At 38.7% G+C, this 23,551-nt stretch overlaps 1 protein-coding gene across 9 annotated transcripts in view; it reads left to right on the forward strand.

Moving 5' to 3' along the window:
• TRPM3 (transient receptor potential cation channel subfamily M member 3) overlaps positions 1-23,551 on the forward strand; it is a 411,073-nt gene that overhangs the window by 353,418 nt on the left and 34,104 nt on the right. For 3 of the 9 annotated variants that reach the window (XM_077171883.1, XM_077171878.1, XM_077171880.1), the window contains exons 13-21: positions 3,250-3,285; positions 3,424-3,564; positions 4,996-5,025; positions 6,110-6,399; positions 7,262-7,490; positions 9,976-10,143; positions 11,024-11,149; positions 17,164-17,304; positions 22,612-22,740. In XM_077171883.1, coding sequence (XP_077027998.1) covers positions 3,250-3,285; positions 3,424-3,564; positions 4,996-5,025; positions 6,110-6,399; positions 7,262-7,490; positions 9,976-10,143; positions 11,024-11,149; positions 17,164-17,304; positions 22,612-22,740 — 1,290 coding nt within the window. The remainder of the gene's footprint in view (positions 1-3,249; positions 3,286-3,423; positions 3,565-4,995; positions 5,026-6,109; positions 6,400-7,261; positions 7,491-9,975; positions 10,144-11,023; positions 11,150-17,163; positions 17,305-22,611; positions 22,741-23,551) is intronic. The other 6 variants (XM_077171882.1, XM_077171885.1, XM_077171879.1 and 3 more) reach the window with 3 other exon arrangements.

Here is a 23,551-nt window from a genome sequence, read left to right on the forward strand (position 1 = left end):
AAAAAGTACTACAACTGACTAGCTACAGTTTAAACCTGAAATTTCTTCAGGAGAAGAATTGTGCATTAACACTAAAGAGTTTGTCCCAGCATTAAAAGATTTGTTGATTATTAACCAGAACAACTATCTTACCTCAAAATCAAACTTTTTCCTTGGTCATTCTTGACCACCTGGACTGCACTAGAATTAGTTCATCCAAATTCTTATTGTTCTTGGGGCAGTTCTGTCCCACTTGCACCACTGTGTTTCATTTACAAGCATTCTTAGCACTGTCAGGGTGGTTCAAGCTGTCTGCTGACAGAGCAAGTGCCTTTGCATGTGTGTGACTCCTCTCACTAGGACGGTCCAGTCTTCTTTACTAGGGTTTCACACTTAGGAAAAGGAATGTTTATGAAATGTGTGTTTTTCCTGTGGATTTGGGAGTTTTTTTTAGTGAAGTGTTTCAGTATTATCTGGGAGGTTTAGATGCATCTTTTATCAAAGTTATTTTATTGGAATCTTTTTATCTAAATCTTTCATGAAAATTTAGAAATCAAAACTGTATCAAGAAACTCAGATTTACAATACATGTAGCACCCTGATGCCTGTTGTTCTTTAACTACTCAAATGTTTTTTGCTACTTAATAACATTAAAGCCTTCAGTTTGAGTGAAGACCTTAAGTTAGAAGGAGTCCTGCCTTGGAGGTGCAACTCCCATTTCTGCTAATCCTTTCATCCTTGCTCTAGTAGAATTATCCTCTTACACATTCTGGGAAGACAAGAATATTTTAGGGGCAAAACCAACCAAACCTAGCAGAATTTACTTTTTAAAATGTAATTTTTTAGGTTTATTTTTCATTTAATTTTTAGATGTTATCTTTTTTAAACTGTTCAGCATAAATGTTACCATGTCCAAATTATCTAAGCTAATACACATTCTTGAAAACCATAGTAATTCCCCCACTCATCAAATTAAACAAGATTATGAAGGTTGCAAGAAGATATGCTGGAGGACATTACTTAAAGATGGTTGGCAACTCAATTTTTTCCAGTAAATTTGCTTGATTTTTTATCCCTTTGAATACCAGCTGATTGCTGGGGATGGTACATTATGAAAGCACAACCTCCTTCCCTCCTTCCTCAGCCTTTGCAGCATGCTGCTTGTATCATGGTAGCAGGGCAGGAAATAAGCCTTGTCCTTCATGGCTGAAGTAGAAAAGGAAGGAGGATCTTTGCATCCATTTTCTCTCTTCTGCAGAACCAGTTGCCATCTGCTCTCCATTAGTGATTCTCTGCTCTAATCTAATAAGAACATCTCCAGAGAAGCCAGGCAGATATCTCCAGACAAGCAGATATTTCAAGCAAGACATGATAGTCATAAAATTACTCCATGTGAATTATTAGCCTTCTCCTAATGAACACATTAAAAAAGCTACAGACTCACTGTAATCTGTACTGTATATCATGATAGAACATTAGATTATTACAGTACACTGAAAAATTTTGAAGCTTTGAAGAGTTACAATTTCTGGTCCTTCTGCAATATTTGCTATATGAGACAATTTTTTTATTAGAGTAATATTCCTTTTTTTCAAGGCTACTGTTCACAGTACACAGAAGGATAATCTGTCTCTCCACCTTTATTTTGTAGTCATTTCTTTTGCACAGTGACATGCAGAACAGAGAGGGTTCTCTAAATCTGAAAAGTTTCTTGGTGAGGTCTCTAGAGCCAGGTGATCTATTCACAATTTGCTGAATCATGCCTTCTTTTCTGGTAGGGAATGCTTACTGAAACGTGACCTCTCATCCAGTCAACTCAGAAGCAGAGAGTTAGAGAAGGAGGCAAACTTTATTTTGGGTTCATTCCCTTCCCATTAGTCCTTTCCTCCTGTAAAGGGGTCAGAGTTTACCTTGTGTAGTTTTTTCTGAAGGGAATAGAAGAGCAGGTGTGCCCACACTGGGGTTTTGTTCCTCCATTGCCGGAGATCCCCCCAGAGACTTGACTGGCACATCTGTGAGTGCAGCTCAGCCTGAAATTGTTCAGCACACAAGATGTCCCATTGGATTCACTGCAACTGGAGAATAGAAATGCCCCATTAACTCAGAGTGAATTCATATGCAGTGGGAGACAATCTGTTACTGAAATCTTTCTTCATAGTTTTGCAACCCTCAAGCACTGGAGAACTCATAACCTTAGTGATGCCATTTTCAGATTTGAAAGTGAAGAGTAGGAAGATGTGTGCAAGGGTGTTCCCATAAAAATGACAGTAAGATGTGGACATATTTGTCATTCTGTTTCCTTTCAAGTTAAAAAGTACACGCTGAAGACATCATATACACATACATACACACAGGCATATAGATATACATAGGCATAGACACATATACACATACATCTATTTAGATATAGGTATATAGAAATATCTAACACGGGGTGGGAAAGGAAAAGAAATGGAAGGAGAAGTATGTAGGCATCTTTTCCAGGATCCTGCTAATGGCCCTTGCCACAAACTCACTTCATTTCTTGTGAGACAATCTCCATGGCTCTGCTGGAAATTACATAACTAGATAATGTGTTTAAAGGGGCTTTTAGTAAAATATGTAAGGAACTCAGGTAGAGAATATGTAGAAAAATTTCTAGGCCTGTAGTTTTCTTCATAAAAAAACCCCAAAATAATTAGCCACGTAGGTATTTTGTTTATTACAGCTTTCATACACACAGATGCTTTCCTAATTCTTGGTGTGAAACTTAAGCAAGGGTGTGTATTCTTTGAACATAACTCCAAGACTGAATGCTGATAGACTCTCCTTTCCCCTAGCAACTAGTAATAATGATAGCTCATGTACTGTCTAAGTCCTCTAGAGCTGTAACACCAATCTTACCTCCTGCTCTTCCTTTCCTGGAACATGGGAAGGAAACACTGAAGGATGGGAAGGAGTTGGTCCCATGTGAACAAAAGATTTTGTGCGATGTTGCTTCACCATGCCTTGACAGTTCAGAAGAGGCAGTCCAGAGAGACGCCAGCAGAGATGCAAGATGCCAGGATGAGTTGTGGGTGAGAGCTGGTGCAGGAAAGGTGCTATCTTGCAGAACTAGAGTCCAGCAATTGCGCCTGACTTTTCAAGTGTATCAATGCTCATGCTTTTGTTTCTGCAGTCATGTTCCTTGTTTCCCCAGCTGAAGAATATGAGTTCTGTGTACTGACGTTATCTTCTGTTACTTCCAACAAGTTCTTCACCTTCTTATTTAACTTATGTCTTCTTTCCAAGCGAGAATATCCAGGTTTCGGTTGGATCTATTTTAAGGTGAATTAATTAACCAGCATAATAATACATTCCTGCTTTTACCTATTTAATTTGTTTTATTCTAACATCATTTTAAAGTACATTTAACAATGTCAGTAATAAGCATTTCTTTTTCCTCCATCCTTATTTTCACTGCAGGGAAACTTACCTCCTGATTACCGGATAAGTCTGATTGATATAGGATTGGTGATAGAGTACCTGATGGGAGGAGCATACCGCTGCAATTACACCCGAAAGCGGTTCAGAACACTGTACCACAACTTGTTTGGGCCCAAGAGGGTAAGAAACAAGCTGTTTGCCATCCTCATGACTGTACCAACTGGCAGGGATTACCATAGCTTCTTAGATTCCATAGGTTTCAGACTGGGGTCCAGATTAATTTCCATTATGTGCATTGCTGTTTCTCACCATAATGCATGACAAGCCAGACTCTGATACAAGCTATGGTTTTTATAAATTTAATGAAAAAATTATTGCATTCAGCTGCCCTGCTGAAACCAGCACATAAAACAGTCTCCTCTGACTCTAAAACCTGTAATTATGAGTATTCACAGCTTTTAAAAGGCAAGTCTTTTAACCTAAACCAATAATAGTGTAATTCTAACTCCTGAGTTAGATTTGAAAACTTCTGCATTGTTAGTTGCATTTCCTATCTCATGGCTCATCTTCTGATTGTGATCTGAAGGTTTCAAGGCAAAGAAACTCATAACTCAAAACATGTTTTATTTTTTGGATGTGGCTCCAGCAGTCATTGGGTTCATGGCTTAACACTTAACACCACTGCTAAGTGTTTTTGTGATTTTTGTGGGTTCCATGTTTGATAAGTGAATACAAAGTCTTTCTTAAAACACAAAAGCTGTTTATTATCATCTATATTGCCATTGACCCAATTCAGCATGAACAGGAATCTGTTCAGCTCCCCCCAGGATGACTCCCAGCTCCTCTCAGTTCCTTCTTTGCCTACTTTTGCCTCACATTTCAGATTTTAGCAATGCACAACAATGAAAGTATTAATAAATCGCTATCAATAGCAACAGCTCTGTGAAAAGCTTGCAGACAGCTACCGAAAATGGTTTTATTTGTTTCCATATGCTTTTCCTTAAGATTCTTCACATTTGAAAGGAAAGACAGTGATTGTAGCTGGTGGGAGAGAATTCTTTCCCAAAGTCCCTCCATTGACAAAAGCATTTGAGCAGTGATTTCACCAATACTGAACCAACACACAGAGGGCTCCACAACAGTCAATCAAAGTGTTCCACGGCAGTGGCCAAAATGCTGATGTATTCCAGAGAAATCCATTGATGTCTTATCAGTGGTCTCTCACTTTCTTGATAGAATAGCCCTAACCAGTAGTAATTTTTACCTGAATCCAAATATATGTCTTCTGATGTGGTTTTGGTGAAATAATGTCAAACTCAAGTTTGAAATAACTACATATTTGACTGGTGTATGTGTATAATATGATTGGTGTATGTGTATATATATATGCATGTAATAATTTTATTGGCATATGTATACATATGCTATTGCAGTACATTTTATTCTCTATTTATTATTATTATTATTGTTGTTATTATTATCTAAATTTTCTTGTATATTCTACATCACTCTACATGCATGTGTATGTATGTGTACATGTATACACAAATAGCTGTAGTTTTTCATCACTATTCTGTGAGAAATAACATTTTTCTAACTTTTTTTGTACAGCCAAAAGCTCTGAAGCTGTTGGGAATGGAGGTAGGCAACCTCTGACAAATCTTAATGTCTTTTCCTTCTTTGATAAATATAAACTATATCCATATGATGTTCAAATACAATATAATGAAAACATGACTAGTATTTTCATCCAGATAGCTGGTTTACACAAGGGTCAGATTAAGAAATATTTCTTAATTAAAATCCAGGAGATAGCTAAGGAAAAAGAGGGCTCTGCCCCAGCCATAGATCTTCTTGGTTTTTTGTTTAATAAGAATTAAACTAAGTGTTTCGGTCCAGCAGGGCAAGCAGAATTTCAGTCAGATAGCATCTAACTTCAAAACATATTCAGAGAAATGAAACACTTGCAGAGAATGATGCAGAAATCTTTATACAAAGACATCCAGAGCTATCTCAGTTTTATTGGCACTTTTGGCTACCCTGATGCTTCAAGGGTATAGTAGTATTTTCATGGTTTTTTATTTTATACAACCACTTTCAGTTTTCCATTCATAGACACAGGACAGAATAGGTCAGCTCACCTGATAAAAGCAAAAGGCTAAAATGGGAAAGAAACTAAAGGCAGCAGAAGCAATAAATGGATGGAGAAGGAAGGAATAAACACACAGAATAGGAGTAAAGAAGGGAAATTGCTAGTTTTGTAGGGTGATAAAGGGAGAAAACACAAGAATAAGCATAGAAGGAGTCTTCAGCAGATTAGAAAATCCCCTGGATATGTACTTTCTGGAGGTGGAAAGAGGCAGATACATTACAGCAGATGTTACATTTGCAGTGAGCTCTTACCTTTATTTTAATGGTGGATTTTCCAAAATAGTTCTGGATATTGTGTGATTGTACTCTATGTTATTAGTTTCAGAGTGATAATGTTATTGATTCAGGGTGATAGTCCAAGGCTCTGTTCCCCTATTTACTCTCTTCTAATTACAGTGCATGCACCAATACCTTTTTTATTGTTTACCTTTTTTATTGTTTACCTTTTTATTGTTTAAATATTTTGTCCAAAAAATGATGAATGGGCTGGCCTGCAGGAAATTAGGCACTGATTTAAATGAATTGCGTGAACTGTTCCTTCACTGATGAAAAAAATTCTCTACAATTCCCACAGGATGATGTCCCTTTGCGTAGAGGCAGAAAACCAACAAAGAAAAAAGAAGAAGAAGTTGATATTGATATGGATGACCCTGAGATCAATCACTTTCCCTTCCCATTCCACGAGCTGATGGTGTGGGCTGTGCTGATGAAACGTCAGAAGATGGCCCTCTTCTTTTGGCAACACGGGGAAGAGGCTATGGCTAAAGCTCTGGTGGCCTGCAAACTCTGCAAAGCCATGGCCCACGAAGCATCAGAAAATGACATGGTGGATGACATATCCCAAGAGCTGAACCACAATTCCAGGTGAATTTCCTTTCATGTACACTTTCCTGAGGGGGGAAGAAAAAAGAAAAAGGAGGGAAGAGAGATTTCTGGACCTTCCTAAAATTTTCTTATTTGTAGCTTGCTTTCATTTCTAACTTGTAGCGGAAGTGCAGTCCCTTTAGAGAAAATCTAAATGGCTTTTAAATAATCTTTCTGCCAGAGTAGCAATGTTGTTAGCAATATAACTTCTGAAATGAAAAGATGTCAAGAAGACAGTGAAATATCTATACTGTTCATGTATTCTACCTGTGGCCTCAAGAGTCAGACTGCAACATTTCTCTGTGCTTTTCCAGGATACTCTGTACCTGCCCAGCAGAACAGTTATTGAAATCTTCATGAGCAAAGTATTCAGGCAGAAGTGTTAATTAACCAAGAGGTCATGCTTAGATGAACAAGGCAAGATCCTAGATTCCATAAGAATCTTTCCTGATGTTAAAATTTCAGAAATTTAGGATTTGAGGAAGGATATTGGACACTCCTTCTAGGAGGCTTGACCATGAAGCTGTGGGCAAACAGCAGAGAAGCCATCCCTCAAGCTGCAGTTAATCAGAGGATTTCAGTTCGAAAATGTCAGGGAGGTGGGCAGGGAGGTGGGAGCAGACAGCTGGTAGGTGTGGGTGCTCATCACTGCTAAGCTGGGGCACTTATTTATACGCCTGACATGAGCCACTCACGTTTGAAAACGTGGGTTTCTGTGTGTCGAGTCAACATCACGTTGATTTGCGTGCCAGAAGGCGCCGTGCCCCTGGCAGAGGCTGGCGGGTGCAGAGGGGCGTTCTGAGCACGGGGCTGTGTGTGCCCACGGAGTGAGTGGGGGTCCCTCTGTGTCCCTCTGTTGCAGGGACTTCGGCCAGCTGGCGGTCGAGCTGCTGGACCAGTCATACAAGCAGGACGAGCAGCTGGCCATGAAACTGCTGACCTATGAGCTGAAGAACTGGAGCAACGCCACGTGCCTGCAGCTTGCAGTGGCAGCCAAGCACAGGGACTTCATCGCTCACACTTGCAGCCAGATGCTGCTCACTGACATGTGGATGGGTCGTCTCCGGATGCGAAAGAATTCTGGCCTAAAGGTCATTCCTGTTTTAAAATAAAATTAACATTCAGAGGATTCTAAGAGATGGTGACAGGGTTCACAAAAAATCAGTAATAACTGTCTAAAGTAACCGTATTTCAGATATTTATTTGCGGTGACATTTAGTACGGTATATTCTTCCTGTGTTCAGTTTTTCAGATGGGGCTTATCGTAAGCCTAAGTTCAAAGCACACAGCTTAGATTTTTCATTCCTTTTCTTAAAGTCCTCTCTGGCATCATTTATCAGAACATGAATTGAGCTAGGAGGTTAGTGTGTCGCCCTGCCTGTATACTTGAGGAGTTAGTCAAGAGTTTTAAAGATAAATAAAGAAAAAGGAAATGTAAGTGAATTAACCATTAGTGAAAGGTGCTGATCTGACAACCTTTCCCAGAACAGGCAAAGTAAGCAGCACAAATTTCCTCACAAACCCTTGCAAATCTTCCTGATGGCATCTGAAGGGACTCCTTTAGAGGGTTTAAAGGATAATTCAGTTTTCAAAGCTGTTACAGCTTTACTTCCACAGTTGACAAAACTGCTAACAGTGCAAAGTGAATTCTGAGATGAATTTGAGTCGCTGGCATGTTTCATCAAAGCAGTCACCAGTTAGAACATACCCAGCAATTGCCTCTCCCTCCTAGATCACAGAGAAATATTTTCAGTGAAGGGATTCTCTCTTCTGCACTAATTGCCTGTGTGAAAATTGGTAATTACTCAGCTGTGTTCTCAGCCATGTGAAAAGATGTTCAGTAATGGCAAGAGTGCTTAGGAGTACACATTGCTTCCAGACTGGCTCTTAATCCAGTGACAGAGATGAGTGAGAGCAAGGGGCTGATAGCATTCCTATGCAGGACCTGTGCATACACGTTGTTCTGCTACAGATAGAAAAATTTCTCATATTTGGAGACATTCCTACCTATTTCCTGAACTCACAGGCCTATTATCCTTCAGAGGGACAGCCGCTTTGTTCACTGTTTAGCTTTGCAGAAATTCAGTCTAGGTACATGGAGGACAGTGTAGCAACTGATTTCCTACTACATGCATTCCACTTTTCAGCACATTTCTTAAGCCCTAAAATAGACCTTTCTTTCATAATGCATAACTGAAGGTAACAGGCTCTATTTCAGCTTCTTCTAACATCAGGGCTTCACAAGGATCCTTTACTCAGTTTCTAGTCTGTATTTTATTTCAATGAAGCTCATTAGCAGAACTTGTTTAAAGCTAGAGAAGGCTACAAGCTACATGAGGCAGCATGACAAAGAAATAAATTTGCATGCATGAGTCATGGTTTATTTCCCAAGAACAGCTTTTTCCTTTGAAACTGACAAACGGTAGAAAGTTTGAATATAATTATTTAGATTCTTGCTAGGGATGTATGGCACCAATGGAAGCGCTAGGGGCAGCTGTTAATCCTACCTGCTCTTAAAAATAGCCTTTCTGTGAAGCCAGGTCTGCCTGTAACCCCCTCTCCCTGGACCCATCATTTTGTGAGCACAGCACCAGTGCAGGAGGCTTTTCCAAGGCTGGGTACAGCATTTGGATATCCTACCTGCTCCTCATTGTGTACTTTGAATGATTTCAACAGCACACAAGCTGTCTGCTGATATGATGAGCACAAGCATCCTCCCTAACCTGCCAAGAAGTTAACTATCTGGTTTTACTCTCTTTCAGGGAGAGATTTATCAGAAAATCATTCTCCATCAAATTGCAGCATAACCAGGAGAAGATATTGTGCTTGTGAATACAGACTTGGCTTTGTTTTACTGTGGTGTCTACTCAGTTGTACTAATGGTTTAACCCAAGCATTGTTCATTACTTATAAATCCCAAAAAGGAAATTTTAGTGGTTTCTACGCTCCAGCATCTAAGAGGGGGAAGGCAGAAAAGAAAGAGCTGGCATTAGCATGACCATTACACAGCTGCCTTGTTACTGGAACAAAATCTAAGGAGACTGCATATCTATGCACATCAGCATTTGCTTTTGCTGGCTTTGCCTTATCTCCTCAGATCCACACACAGTTGCACTTCGTTGACTGCCAGTGTACATTAAGCATGGACACAAAGAGCTATTAACCCTCTCTGTAGAAATAAATACTCTCTGTGTATCATTTATACTGGTGTTTTGTATTATGTAAAATGCAGACATTTGCAGGTCTGTACACCCACATGGTCCCATCTACTTCTGATCTTATATAATATTTTGTAAATATATTCTAGTATGTATCACTACGCACCTGGTGATGTGCAAGTAGATAAAACATTCAAGAGCATTCACAGCAGCACTAGTAGAAGTCACATGCTTTGATTCAGTGCTCTGGTAACATTACCCCCAATGACAAATACTTTATTGTCATAGAAACTCACATGTGCATGTATCTTTCTTTTCATAAATCTCCCAAGGGAGTTGTTCTGTTTGATGCAAAGTAACCATTATGACCATAATCTGTTTTCTGTGATGATTATTGTTATCATTATTGTTGCTTTAGGTAATTCTAGGAATTCTACTTCCTCCTTCAATCCTCAGCTTGGAGTTCAAGAACAAAGATGATATGCCCTACATGACCCAGGCCAATGAGATCCATCTTCAAGAAAAAGATCCAGAAGAACCAGAGAAGCCAGTGAAAGAAAAAGATGAGGAAGACATGGAACTCACTGTAAGTGCTCATAATAAGTCATCAGCCTCAGCGCTGTCAATTTGTAATTCCTACCTCTGTAGGCATTGCAGAACATCTGATGGCTAAACATAGCACATGATAGGATACCACACTTCACACGCCCCTCTCCTCCACGGGACTCAAGCCACACAAGTTGCCATCATTTGCGCTCCATGTTGCAGCAGTGCATGGAGGTGCTGTGCTGTAATATCCTCATATTTTGACTCAGTTTGATGCCAAATTGTCTCAACTAAGTGAATTAGATTTTAGAAGCACTCAGTCAAGATAGATGACCTCTCTGGTATGAAAAGGGTTCACCTTTGGTTGGAAATGCCCAAAGATTCATGGAAGCCAGAGTTTTTTTTTTTCATTTAGTTGGCTTCACTAGAGAGTAAGCAAGTGTGCAAACAGGCCAGAAAAACTATGAAAACTTAGCCTAAAATTCTTTTTGTATTTGTGGTCATTGCCTTTCACACACAGATCCAGTCTTTAACACACTGAAGACACTAGCAAGCAGCATGACAGCTCCCCTTCTACAATCCAACAGAATTGTGTAAGGAGGGACTTGTCAGTATTAGCAACATAGCCTTTGAAGAATAATTTACACCACAAAGAATCAGACAACTAAAGCTCTGCAAACTACACAAGTCATCTACCTCCTGTCTCTTGTTCTCACACTTTTTCGTTTGGGCAGTTATTATACAGGCTATTACATCTGCCTTTGTCTAGTTTGGTTTGGATTTGTTTGGGTTTGATCGTGGTGTTTTTGAAAGGCTTAAAACTCTGCCCCAGTTGGTCAGGATAGAGGCGTAAAAGAGATTTGCCTGATTAAGTTAAAAAACAAAAACAAAAACAGAAAAACCCAGACTGTTTCCCACAGGCAAACAGCAGGAGCTGCCCGCAGGACCCCGACTGCAGGCAGGCAGAAGGACCTGCCTACAGGACCCAATATGCAGGCAAGCCGAAGGAGCAGCCCACCAGACCCACCTACAGGACCCGTTTGCAGGCAAGAACCTGGCTGTTGGGAAGGACCAGAAGCCAGAATAGCAGCAATGGGGCATTCTCTGCTCATTAGCTGTTGATTGCAATTTACTAACCCTTGGCTTCTGATCCCCTTATGAAGTGCCTATTCAAATCAAATAAGCACTTTGCAAGCTGCCTTTTACCTGGCAATGGGGAGAAATTTGGGAAAGATGTGTTTTCCATCCCACTGTAGTTATCCCAGCTCCTAGTTTCTTGTCTACAATACTGTTTCCTTTTTCTCTTCTGACTCCTGCTGCAAATAAATGGTGTGTGCAGTGGACCTGCTATTCCAGATGAACCTTAGATGTTCTCTCTCTTCTCCCTGACAGTCCTATTGCTCTGTTCTGTCATTGGCTCTTCCCTCAATTCCTTCAAATTCAGTGTATCACTGTAGTGAAGTTTCAGGCACTTGAAACATTTTCTATAAAATAATATTTCTTCATGTGGAGTCCAGCAAGTTTAGAAACAATATCTTTGGTCAGCACTGCTCACTTAGTATTTCTGCATATAATTTATACCACACTGTAGAACTTCTAACACAGCTGTTTCACTCAGGTGCCGCTCAGTGGTGAGGAGAGACAAATTGGTAGCTGAGAGTTCTTTGCATGTCTGTGGTTAGATGCCACAGGCAGTTACATTTAGTCACCTGACGTATTTTAAATATAAGAAAATAATTTAGACTGAAGTTTCATACTGTTCCAGCCTTAGTCATATGATCTGGCATAATGGTCAGGTTTCTTTTCCACTGATCAGAGGATGCCTGAAAGATGTTTTGGGAAGTCTCTTTGTGACGTTTCCCCTTACCTATGGTATCCTTTAGTATATTAAGGATACCTTATAAATACTTCAATAAGATTAATAATTTATTGTGCTGGGATATCATAAATGTTTAATCCATTGCTGAACTTTGAATCAATAGATTAGTCACTCATCTAACCTGAGTTTTGTTCAGCATAAGATTAACAAACAAAAGCAAAGTTAAAAAATCATTTTTATCTCAAAGTTCCCTTTCCAGCAAATAATATATAATTGAAATAGTCTTCCTGATTCTCCTTCTAACCATTTCCTATGAATACTTCTCAAGTCTCTGTATTCATCATGTCACACTCATATTCTCTCTGCTAAAATGAAGACAAAGAGGTCTCATCTAGGCAAGGTCTGTTCATTGATTTCCTGTGTGTCTTGCACTAAGCCCAGGTGACTAAAGACAGACCAAGGACTCAGTTTCTTCTTCTGTACTGCACTTTTGCAGAGTGCATGAGGTACAGGGCCACAGTCATCTTTTCCCTATTTTACACGTCATTTGCACAGAATAATGTGATCAGCAGACTACAGCAACAGTGAAGTTAACTGGGTGCATCTGCTGCAAGTATGTATTTGCTTTATGCTCCTCTTAAAGGGTCAGGTGGGTAACTGAACATGTGGATATACTATGAAGATGTGTTTATTCACTGTAAACTACTTGTTATTTACTGCTTTTAACTTTATAACAGATACATGAGAGTGATAGGCGCACATTCCTTTAACACCTAGATGCTAAGAAACAGACTTATAGCAGCTACTCACAAAAACACATTTGAATACTGCTCTCGTCAGTGCTTCTCACCACCAAGAAATTTACCACAATTTATGTATGGAGCTGACAGTCATTAATCCTGAATATTAAACACAGAGAACTAGAAGGGCATTAAAGTCTAACGCCAGGGATATTTTCTATTTGTACACTGTCCTAATGAAGGCCTTAATTGCTGAAATTCAGGTCAGTCAGAAACCTCAGAAGCCTCCCATCCTCCCAGAATAACTCTAATTCTGGAAGCCATAACTAGGAGCATCCTTAACCCTATTCAGTGCATTATTGTTTAGGTATTAGAGCTCCCCAGTAAATGCTTTTATTTCAGAACACAGAATAACTCATCCAAGTCCTTTAAAAGGTGTTTCTGTTGTTGTTTTGTTCATTTTGTCTCGATTTTCCACAATGAATAGGAAGTTTGGACTTCCAGAGCATCACCGAGTTAGTCTGAGAACTTTTCAGTAGCAGCAAAGCTAGTTCTATTGGCCTCTGGGATCACATTTATTCATCTGTAGTATATGTACTTAGTCTTTTCTCAATGGCAAGAAATAACACAATATTAGTCATATTACTAAAAATACAGTCCTTAGCACAGAAAAGTCTGAAGATCCATGTCATAGTGCCCCTGGCCCAACTTACCCTTCCCGGTGGAAGACAACTCTCACAGCGCCTCACACGCCAGCAACCAGGCACCTCTTCAGCTTGTCTGGAAAATGGAATTGGGAGACACTGCTGGTGGTGTCAAGGAAGAAGTGCTGACCCTTTCCATAAGAAGAGGTTCTCTCTCCCTCCCAGGAGTTTGGAAATCCTCCATACTACCACCACCACTACCACATATGGGCCCTGGCAAGGTCTAGTTCTTTGCCCTGCTCAGCTGAGCTCCTGTCACTTTGGTCCTGTTCCTCTGTGCTCACTGTTACCACCAAGCACATGCAAAATCTAATTTTATATGTCTGTAAATCAAAGACATTAAAACTTTTTTCTAGCAGTGTTTCAGGGCAGAGAACAGTAATCCTAGAACAACTACCATGGGGGCCGCATTTTCACACACCGTGTAGGATCCAGCAGGGTGTGCTGAGGGAGGTGTTTCTACACAGCTATGTCTCATTTCCACACCAGTTCTCTGTGAACTGGGGTAAGTCTCTATATAGCATGTGGACTTCACTCAGGATGAAATTGGAAGAGCCTGTATTCATTCCAGAAAGACTGAAATTCCTGTTCTTTAATTATGAAACACATAAGCAAAGTATAGGATTGTTAACATATATTAATGAAAAAATGTACAACCCAAAACTCTCCCCTGATAGTTCATTATCAGCAAACAGTCCCCAATTACATAAAACAAAATCTAGCCCAACAAAACAACAAAAACCAGATTAATAAAATCTCCATGTAAAAACTATGAAAACATCAATCCCTTCAGGCTAAAATGATGCAGTTGTACTGTAATTCACAATGAGGTTGAGCTGCTGTCAAGCTTACCTTGCATGACTCATGGTGAATCATGGACAAAATCATGTATTAGAGAAAGAGATGCCGCCCACACAGAGCAGTGTGTTGAGTTGTTCCCACCCTACTGCATCCCACTCCAAGAAAAACATTTTTTCACATTTGGCACTGCAATTATTCTGTTAACACAGTTACATAGGTTATTTCTGAATCTTTCTAATAGGGAAGCTTTTCAGTTTGTTAATACTGAGATATAATTAACAGTCAGGAACATCAGGTCACTAATCCCTAGCAATCTCAGAGAAATTCACCATCTGTAGCATGGGGGAGGGGAGGAGGTACTATTATATGATAGAACTAATTCAAAAATAATTGTAATGAGACAAAATTACCACATTGTTATCAAGAAGAAAGCAGTAGCAAACAGGAAATCAGAATTCATAAAATAAAGCATAAATCCGGATATTGAAAGACCATTATTATAAAAATATCCACAACTCACTGATTTCATTGAGAATTAAGTCTGTCTCAGAATTTGTAAATTTGTAAAATTGTGAAGGATTTGAACTCTGTAAAATAATCCCTTTCACTAAAGCACAGCATTGCTCATTTGTTAAAGGAGGCAGCATTCATTTTCATTCTGCTGCAAAATTCCTGAGCACCAGGGGACAGCAGAGACAAAGCCTTGGGAAAAGCTACAGAAAACTCTGTAGCTCCAGACAGCAGTTTTACCAGAACAGCATCAATAAGCAGAGAGAAGCAAACAAATTACTACCGTCTTGGGCTGTAGTGTTCCCAAAGCATTCCAATCATATTCAAATTTCCCCCCCCCACCCAAAACCCAATCAATGATATGGACCAAAGGATCACTTTGATTTTGTGGAATTCAGGTAATGATATCTTCTGTGGATTTTGTATAACTTCTGCTACTGTGGTTATATTCAGTAAGTCTCATAACCATAAAAACCCTTCTCCTCTGCTTAATAGCCACTTTGTCTCTTTCCTTTTTTATAAAGTCTTGATGGACTTTCAAGGTGTTTATGGGCTCTGTGAGAGCCAACAGGAGGTACATTTAATTTTTAATAGGTTATGTTTTATTAGTATTTATGGGAATTAAATTAAAAATCTTCAGCCATTAAAACTAAAAGAAATAGGTTAACTTGGTCAAAGCAAGCTTTAGTTTTTGAGACAGTCCCAGCAGCTTAGTTTCAGTGCAGTATACTTCTGTCCTGAATTTTTGTTGTATTTTATTGAAAATGTGCACAGCCACATCTGTATGTTGTCAGATTCAAGAATGTAAGGGTTCACAAGGAAAGGAATAATAGTACAGGAAAAACTACTTGCATAAATGAAATTAATAAATAAACAAAGAAATGAAATGAAATGAAATGAAATGAAATGAAATGAAATGAAATGAAATGAAATGAAATGAAAGAGAAGGAGCCATATGGACCAAGCCCAGTCCTAATAATGTTACAAATATCTGCACTGACTGAAAAAAGTTTATCATTACAAATTACTATTTCACAGGGAAAAGACTGGGAAAAGAAAGAAAAGGTTAAATTGTGATTCTTATTTTTAAATATGTGAGAAGTGCATCACCGGTTCCTGCAGGGCTGTAGAAACTGATCACCTATCAACTAATAGATAGCTCACCTGAAGCCAAGTAGTTAAGTATGTTCTGTACATCCAGTTGAGTTGGAGAGCGCAGATACAGAGACAAGAAGGACTTTTTTATAGAAAGACAACTATATGTCTGGCATCTAATTGTTCCCTTGGTTTTCCACCATTTAAGTTGCAGATGAGGACAATGCTGTCTTCACAGATGGTGAAAGTTTGCTTCAGTTAACACAAAAGCACAAGGGTGCCTTCATCTACTTGTAGGAAAGCAATATAGAAGCATTGAAACAAATGCATCCTTATGCAGTCCCTGCATACTTAGATTTGTCTCAATTCTTGCAAATATTTCCTGTGCAGGGTGCTGCATCCACAAACTAAACAGTAAGCACTTGCAAAAGGCACAGGGAGCTAAAATCCAGTCTTAGTCTACTGTTCACTAAATAATTGCTTCAGAATGAATATTTAATAGGTCACATTACACTTCAAATACAAAGGAACTTCTTTTAAGCACTAACTTCAGTGATTGTAGTTTAGTTCTTCCATTTCTCTGCAGCTGATAATGAAAATTAAGGGTAAGCAAACAAAATATTGCCTTCTTTTGACTGTTACATTTGCACTCATAGCTGGGGACTTCTTATGTATTTGTTTCTTGAGCTCAGTGTAGCTTCTTAGTGGGTCTGATTTGCAAAAAAATGGTAACTGTGAGATCAAGCCCAGCAAAGGCAATGCATGGGCATCCTGGAACTTCACTATGGAAGAAGCTAAAATCATGTACATGAATATTGCAATTCAAAACCTTTCTGCTGCAGTGAGCTTTACTAGTAAGTCCTCTTACAGCCATGTAAGCTTCACTGTGGGATCATAACCTGGGACAGGTCCAGTGATTAACCTATAAAGTGCCACTGTCTCCTTTGCTTCTAGTTCAGTGACTACCAACTCATCTTTTCCCTTGTTGTTCTCTCTCAATCTCAGCTTTATGAACTTGTCTTTATTTAAAACCAAAATTTACCTGTTTTCTGTCTGCATCTGTTTATTGTATAGAAGTACACCATATAAAGCTGTTGTCAGGTAAAAGTGTTTCTGTCCATATAGAAAAAATTAAAAATATTCTCCACACTTATTTTTTGTCAGGAATTACCCTCTCAAGCTGAGGGTTGAGGCTAAAGCTGTAGCTTTCCATTTTCAAAGTATTAAAGAGAAGCCTCCCTGCAAAAAGGTAATTTGAAAGCAAAGCATTTTATGCCTAGCTGTGGTCACTTGGTTTTATCTAGAGATCAAGAACAGTTTCCTATTGACATTTCAAAAAATTGTGTAATTTTTTTTCACAAGAAAGAAACATAAATATATCTTTCTTGTAGGCAATGCTCGGACGGGGCAATGGAGAGTCCTCAAGAAAGAAGGAGGATGAGGAAGTTCAGAGCAGGCACAGAATGATCCCCATTGGAAGAAAGATCTACGAGTTCTACAATGCTCCCATCGTGAAATTTTGGTTTTACACTGTAAGAAATCTTTCCTGTTATATTAATAATGTTTATACAAATACTGAAATTGGACTAAGGTGATCTTTTGTGTTTCATTGATGTCTACATTTATATGTATTGGAGTGCTTACAGATAAATAGTTTAATAAAAATATTGGTAGAAGTCTGCTAGCATTGCAAGACTTTTAAAGATTACCATTTTGTTCAGGAAGTTAATGGCTAAAATTTGAATTATTGGGTATGGTTTTTTTAAAAAAAAATGGTAAGGAGCAGTTTGCTGTAGTGCTCCTAAGGAATTCCCAATAGGAAAATTCAAAATAGGATTGCTTCCAATAGTAAGCCCAGTGGGAGGCTGGTCTGAGTCAGAATATGAATTATCTAATAACTGATGAAAAAAAGAGGTAGAGAACTTCTTTCCTTGGAACATTTTTATTTGTTTTTCTATTTTGACCAGTCTGTGGAGTGTCTCTCAGAGAAAATGTGCAGGTAAGTACCCACAAGATATCAAAGACATGATTGACAGCCAATGTACATTTTTCAGGGAAAAATTAGTTAAGTCAGTATATTCACTGTGTTAGAAAGAAATTAAGCTTCCAGAAGGAGCAGAAAAAAAATGATATCACGGATTTCAACTACAGTAAAACAGTACCAAAAACTTCACAGGGTTTTCTCACGGCTAAATTAATAAAGTTATATTAAAGTTACTATGTTGATAAAAAGCTTTTTGACAATTAGTCCTCAAGAGTAGATATTAATTATTCATTATCAAGCTGGAAGCCAGGATTAAAGTTTTCTTCTATATCAAGTGCTATCTGATATTTTTATTCAAAATTGGATGATAGAGATTGGTTATTATTTTATTTATTATTTAGCTATTATTAGTTATTTTGCAAATTACACTAGAATGTAGAAGGATAAGACTAAAAAGATCACAGAAAACGATCTTTTCAGCCTTCTTATCTGGAATATTCCATCCCAGTTCAGCTTCTGCATCATGTGACAAGTGTGGACTGGTTTGAAAGACCCCAAAAAAGGAGAATGTTTCAAGTTTGTAAAGCTTGATTTAAGGGGAGAGATTAAGGAAGCAAGAATGTTTCCTCTGTTAAAAGAAAAAAAGGTCTGCAGAAGGAATGTGACAGGTTTTGAATTTGTGTAAATACCTCAAAATTCTTGCTGAATAGGACAAAAAATAACGCCCAGACAGTTCTAGGTAAGAAGTTAGGAAACAGTTTCTAACTGCTCCAGGAAGTACTGTCATGAACTGTGTGAGGACATGCTAGATTTTCCATTATTAGTGATTTCTAAACTCTCTTAATCAAGACATGTTCATTACGGTACACTGGAATTAATCATGCCTCAGCCCAATGGAATTGGCTAGATGGTTTCAGGTGGTTTTTCCCAGTCATATTTTCCATCATTTTGCTGAAAGCACAGCAAATCACAAAGAATGAATCCTTCTGCAAGTGACTTCTTATAAGAAAAATTGCCTTGCAGATGTTGGGAACAACTCACATCAATCAAGTCTTAACTGTGGTGGACGCTGTAGACTAGCAGAGTTTAACAACTTGGAGTAATTTATTGCTCAACTCAGCCGCCACCGAACATTAATCAAGCCCACAAGTCCAGAAACTACTCATCAGCAGCCTAGTCTCATTATCAATTGCAGTGTGTATTATGCACAAACAGAAAAGTCTTTACACTGCAAATGGAAAGAAGCATCCTGTTAGTTCAATTTTTAAATGGGAGAGAGAAATCAATATTGGATTTCCATTTAGGCTTGTTCCTACACTTTTATGTCCTGAGGCAGGTCTCAATCAAGGTCATTTATTAAGACTGGATCTTGGATACACTGAACCTGGAGAGCAAGTTAAGGTGGATTCTGGCTGCCATGCTTGACCTGTTGTGTATATTGAGAACACTAGGAGACTCAGAGCAAAACAAGTTTCAGAGAAGGATTAAAATTGTACAGTCTATCACATTTTGCAAATACACAGGCACAAATATAATTCATGGATTTCAAAAGAAATCGTTCAAATTTTACATTCCGTAGTCCAAAATGCATGTAAAGGTCCTATGGCTATTGTACACCACTTAAAAAAAATTTGAATATTCTGCATTTACCTATCTCTATTACTATATAGCTGTATTCATCTTCATTCTTAAATACACAAGAGCAAGTTAAATGAGATATTTGAGTAAGAAACATTTGGCTCAGCAGATACTAGACAACTTTTTCTCAAAAACAATCCCAAAACAAACCAATCAAAAAAAAAAAACCTCAGAAAACAACACAAACCAACAGCTCCCCACCAACTTTAGCCTTTCTCTTTAGATATGAAGCAATTTCAAAAGTCAACTGCTCTGTTGTGTTTTGTGGCTGTTGCATTGGAAACCATGATGCAAATGTTTCATCCCACAGATTACTTGAGCAGAAGAGGATGATCTTCTCCTACTGTTGACTACTCCCACTGTCCTAATGTCAAAAAATGCTTGCAGCAGTGTTAAAATAGTAAAATAAAAAGTTGAGTTTTATTGGAAACTTCCAGGTATCCTGGTGGTGATGAGCTCACATGGCATTGGATTTGTACAATTTTTATAAGTTTAACAAATTTGCATAACTAACAAATATTGTCCAATTAGAAGAGTAGTTGGTTAGGTTATTTTCTCTGGGTACTGCCCCACTGGAGTTGATCTAGGGCTTCTTTTCCCCATTTCATATTGTGTCTCCTCAGATTCTGATCAGAAAACAGAAGCCTGCTCCTTGTCAGACTTCTTTTTCTTAAGAATAAGACAGAATAAGAAATAAACAGTATTTCAAGAATGTGTTAGAAGCTTAACTTACTACTCTAAAATCTAAGAGAAATGGTAGCAAAAATACTAGGAACTATATAACTATTTAATAGTAGTCTAAAAAGCTACAAATATATGAAAAATACATAAAAAGCAAAATATTTAGGCACCCCTACTACTAGCATTAACTGAGATACTAGCAGGAAGTAAGAGTTTATGATCATTTAATTATTGCAATCAATCAGAAAAGAGGAGGGTGATCTCCTTCTTGAAGCATTGACCTATTGGTACAATTTCCCGGTGTGTCCTCTACCACAATGAGTATTCCAGTATTTTCTATAGAATGGGACTGCATCCATAAAAGGGCCAGGTGCAATCCACCCTTGAAACTTCTTAGTAGCACTTCCTTCCTTAGCTTCTTCAGTCCTCAATGGTGACAGTGGCAGCTCCTAGCTCTTTGTCAAGCCAGGCAAAAGCAAGAAAAGACAGGGTTCAGCTACTTCTGTTGTGGCACTTTTAAAGAATCTTGAGTACCAGCTCAAACAGCTACACTGAAGTTTGACCACAGTCTTGGATCAGTGTCACCTCCGGGAAGGAGAGAGCAAGTTAGAAGTGTGGGGAGGGAGGAGACTGTCATTCACCCTGTCACTGAAGGGCTAATTTCTTGGGTCAAAGTGGAGCCATTTCAGTATAAGTTTACTCACAAATCAAGATTCCTTTCTCTTTTGTCAAGCAAAAATATTTTGCAATTTTTACTAAGTTTGAATTGACATAAAGAAACCTGCCAAAACCAAAAAAGCCAGCATTTCAAAAGAAAACCTGGAAGAAGCAAAACCCCCAGACACAGTTAGATTCTTGCAGTTTCTGTGACTTTTGTAACCTCTGTGCCCTCATTCTTTTGCCATACTGACTGCAAAGCTCACCAGCTCACCAAAGGCTGCTGAAGCGGATCAAAGTAGATTTCCTGACAATTAGTAATCAATAAGGTCCAAGAGGAGTGTTGAGTAACAGTATCACCTGGCTTTTTGCTCTGTATTAGAAGGTGCTATTTCCACTAGGGAGGTGTGTATCCAGTTCTGCCTGCCCAGACAGAGGTTCTCCTAACTCCAGTGTTGGTCTACATTGCTCTCCATTTCCTTTAGGACTGGTAAGGGAAGAGCAGCCTCCAATGACTGTGCATTGCAATCTATCATCCCTCACAAACTGAAAGAAAAATGAGATCATTTCCTCCTCTGTTTTATGCGGACAAGAAGTAGTGCTTCAACTGTCTGCTTCCTCTAAACTGATAGTTATGGCCCACAGAACAAATTCTCTTGAGTGTTGTCAGCCAGCAACTGGAACAAAAGCCAGAATCCTGTGGCTTTTACAAAGCATGGAAGTGACGTTCTCTAACAAGTACAATAGAGCTATAAACTCTATTCTGTGAGGTGCAGAGCATTGAAATAATCCTACCCAAAAGTCTCAATGCCCTTTGTGGCTGTTTCAGCTTACATGTGAGCCCATGTGCGCAATAGTGAGTAACATACAACTGAGATAAAAACTGAATTCAAATATAGATGTATGTATTACAGCTTTCTGTCACAATGACTAAATGTTCATGCACAGAACTGAGTCATCTTTTCTCTGACTTATATTTAGCCTTAAGATGCATTTTCTTATAGGGCTGCTGTTTGAAAGGCAAAGTGGACAGGAGGCTGGATTCTGGCCTCCACGAACCAGAGTGGAATCCTTGCTACAGCCTATGCTCCAGAATGACACTAGGGTTTCTCTGAACTTCAGGAAATTGATGATGCAATTTGCCTGAAATGGTCTTTTTTGACAGACCATTTGATTACATTCAGCATGCAGAAAAACAAAGAAAAAGAAACTAAAAACTGAATTCACTTTTCGTCTGGGTCAAAAATTAATCTGGAAGGTGAATATATTAGGAAGGAAAAGAAAAACATTCACACTTAAAAATTTGCAAAAAAATATAAGGCAAATGAATGCATGGCTATGCCCGGCTCCTTGCTGCAGCAGTGTGAGTAGGAGTAGCAGTGTTTTGGGGAGGAAACATGCTTTGGGTTAGGTCAGTACTACACTGGGTAAGAAGACCTCTAATAATGCCTAAAATCTGGAATCAGAATGCCAGGCAGCTCAGATTAGGTGAATGGGGGCGGGGGGGGGGGAACAACACACGAAGGAGTGTTAGAGGACTAAAGGCTTTTAGAAGCAGATGAGAGAGAAATCTCATGTAGCATTACTTAATTGGGTAGTGGACACAGTGGTATTAGGATTGCCATCACTGTGGGATGATCTAAGGGAACTGCATTAATAAAGTCTTTTTGAGGAGATAGATATAGCTGGACATATGTGCATGTGTTTTGCAGATTCCATACAGTATGTGACTTAATGTGAGCTTTCTCAGACAGCCTGGGACGGTCTTATTGTTCTTTTGTCTGTGAAATCCTGGTTACAATAGAATCAAGAATATCAAATCATATCCTAGCTCAGTTGTATAGATAGTGACAATTGATACTCATATTTTTATTTACAGCTGGCATACATAGGCTACTTGATGCTGTTCAACTACATTGTGTTGGTGAAGATGGATCGCTGGCCATCTATTCAGGAGTGGATTGTCATTTCATACATTTTCACTCTGGGAATAGAGAAGATGAGAGAGGTAAAGTCTTCCCAGCCAAGAAATAGTAAAAAAGGAATAAGCATGGGATTTGAGGGATTTTTTTCATTTTAATATCTTTTTTTATTATTTCTCTCAGGGTTCGTTTTTATGAATGAGCATATCATAAAATTGCCCTTTTTTTTCAGAAAGGCAAATGGATTGTTAAAAAAAAAAGCAGGAAAAAATATCTCTCTTCTTTAAAATTAGTGGTTTCTTTTTCTTTCTTTCTTTCTTTCTTTCTTTCTTTCTTTCTTTCTTTCTTTCTTTCTTTCTTTCTTTCTTTCTTTCTTTCTTTCTCTCTTTCTTTCTTTCTTTCTCCCTTTCCCCCTTTCTCCCTTTCTCCCTTTCTCCCTTTCTTTCTCCCTTTCCTTATTCTACTCCCACAAAATTTCTGTGTTCAAATTTCAGTGTGATGCTCCTTTAATAGCATTCACAAGTACAAGGGGATCTTCTGACAAGCCTTAAAGGTCAGCAAAATTCCTTAAGATGTGACTCTAAAATTTTTTTGATGTGTCAAGCAATAGTGTGCAATTGCCTAAGGATGCAAAAGCAGACACATAGAGCAGAGAGAGAGCATTTAAAATAGCACTCAGTCTATAAAGTGAGTGAAGTGGCTCTGTTAACCCTGCCCTCATGGTCTCTTCCAACTAATGCTGTCCTCTTTCACTTAGCCAAAGGTCCATTTATTCCACAGTGACACCAGAGGCCCAATTCAGCCCTAATGTGAGTGAATGCAAGTCCCATTGACCTCAGCTGAAAGAGCACATTTGTACCCCTGGGCTGAATCTGTTACCAGTTATGTTTGTACATT

Source organism: Agelaius phoeniceus, chromosome Z (assembly GCF_051311805.1).
Source record: "Agelaius phoeniceus isolate bAgePho1 chromosome Z, bAgePho1.hap1, whole genome shotgun sequence".
Classification (NCBI taxonomy): domain Eukaryota; kingdom Metazoa; phylum Chordata; class Aves; order Passeriformes; family Icteridae; genus Agelaius; species Agelaius phoeniceus.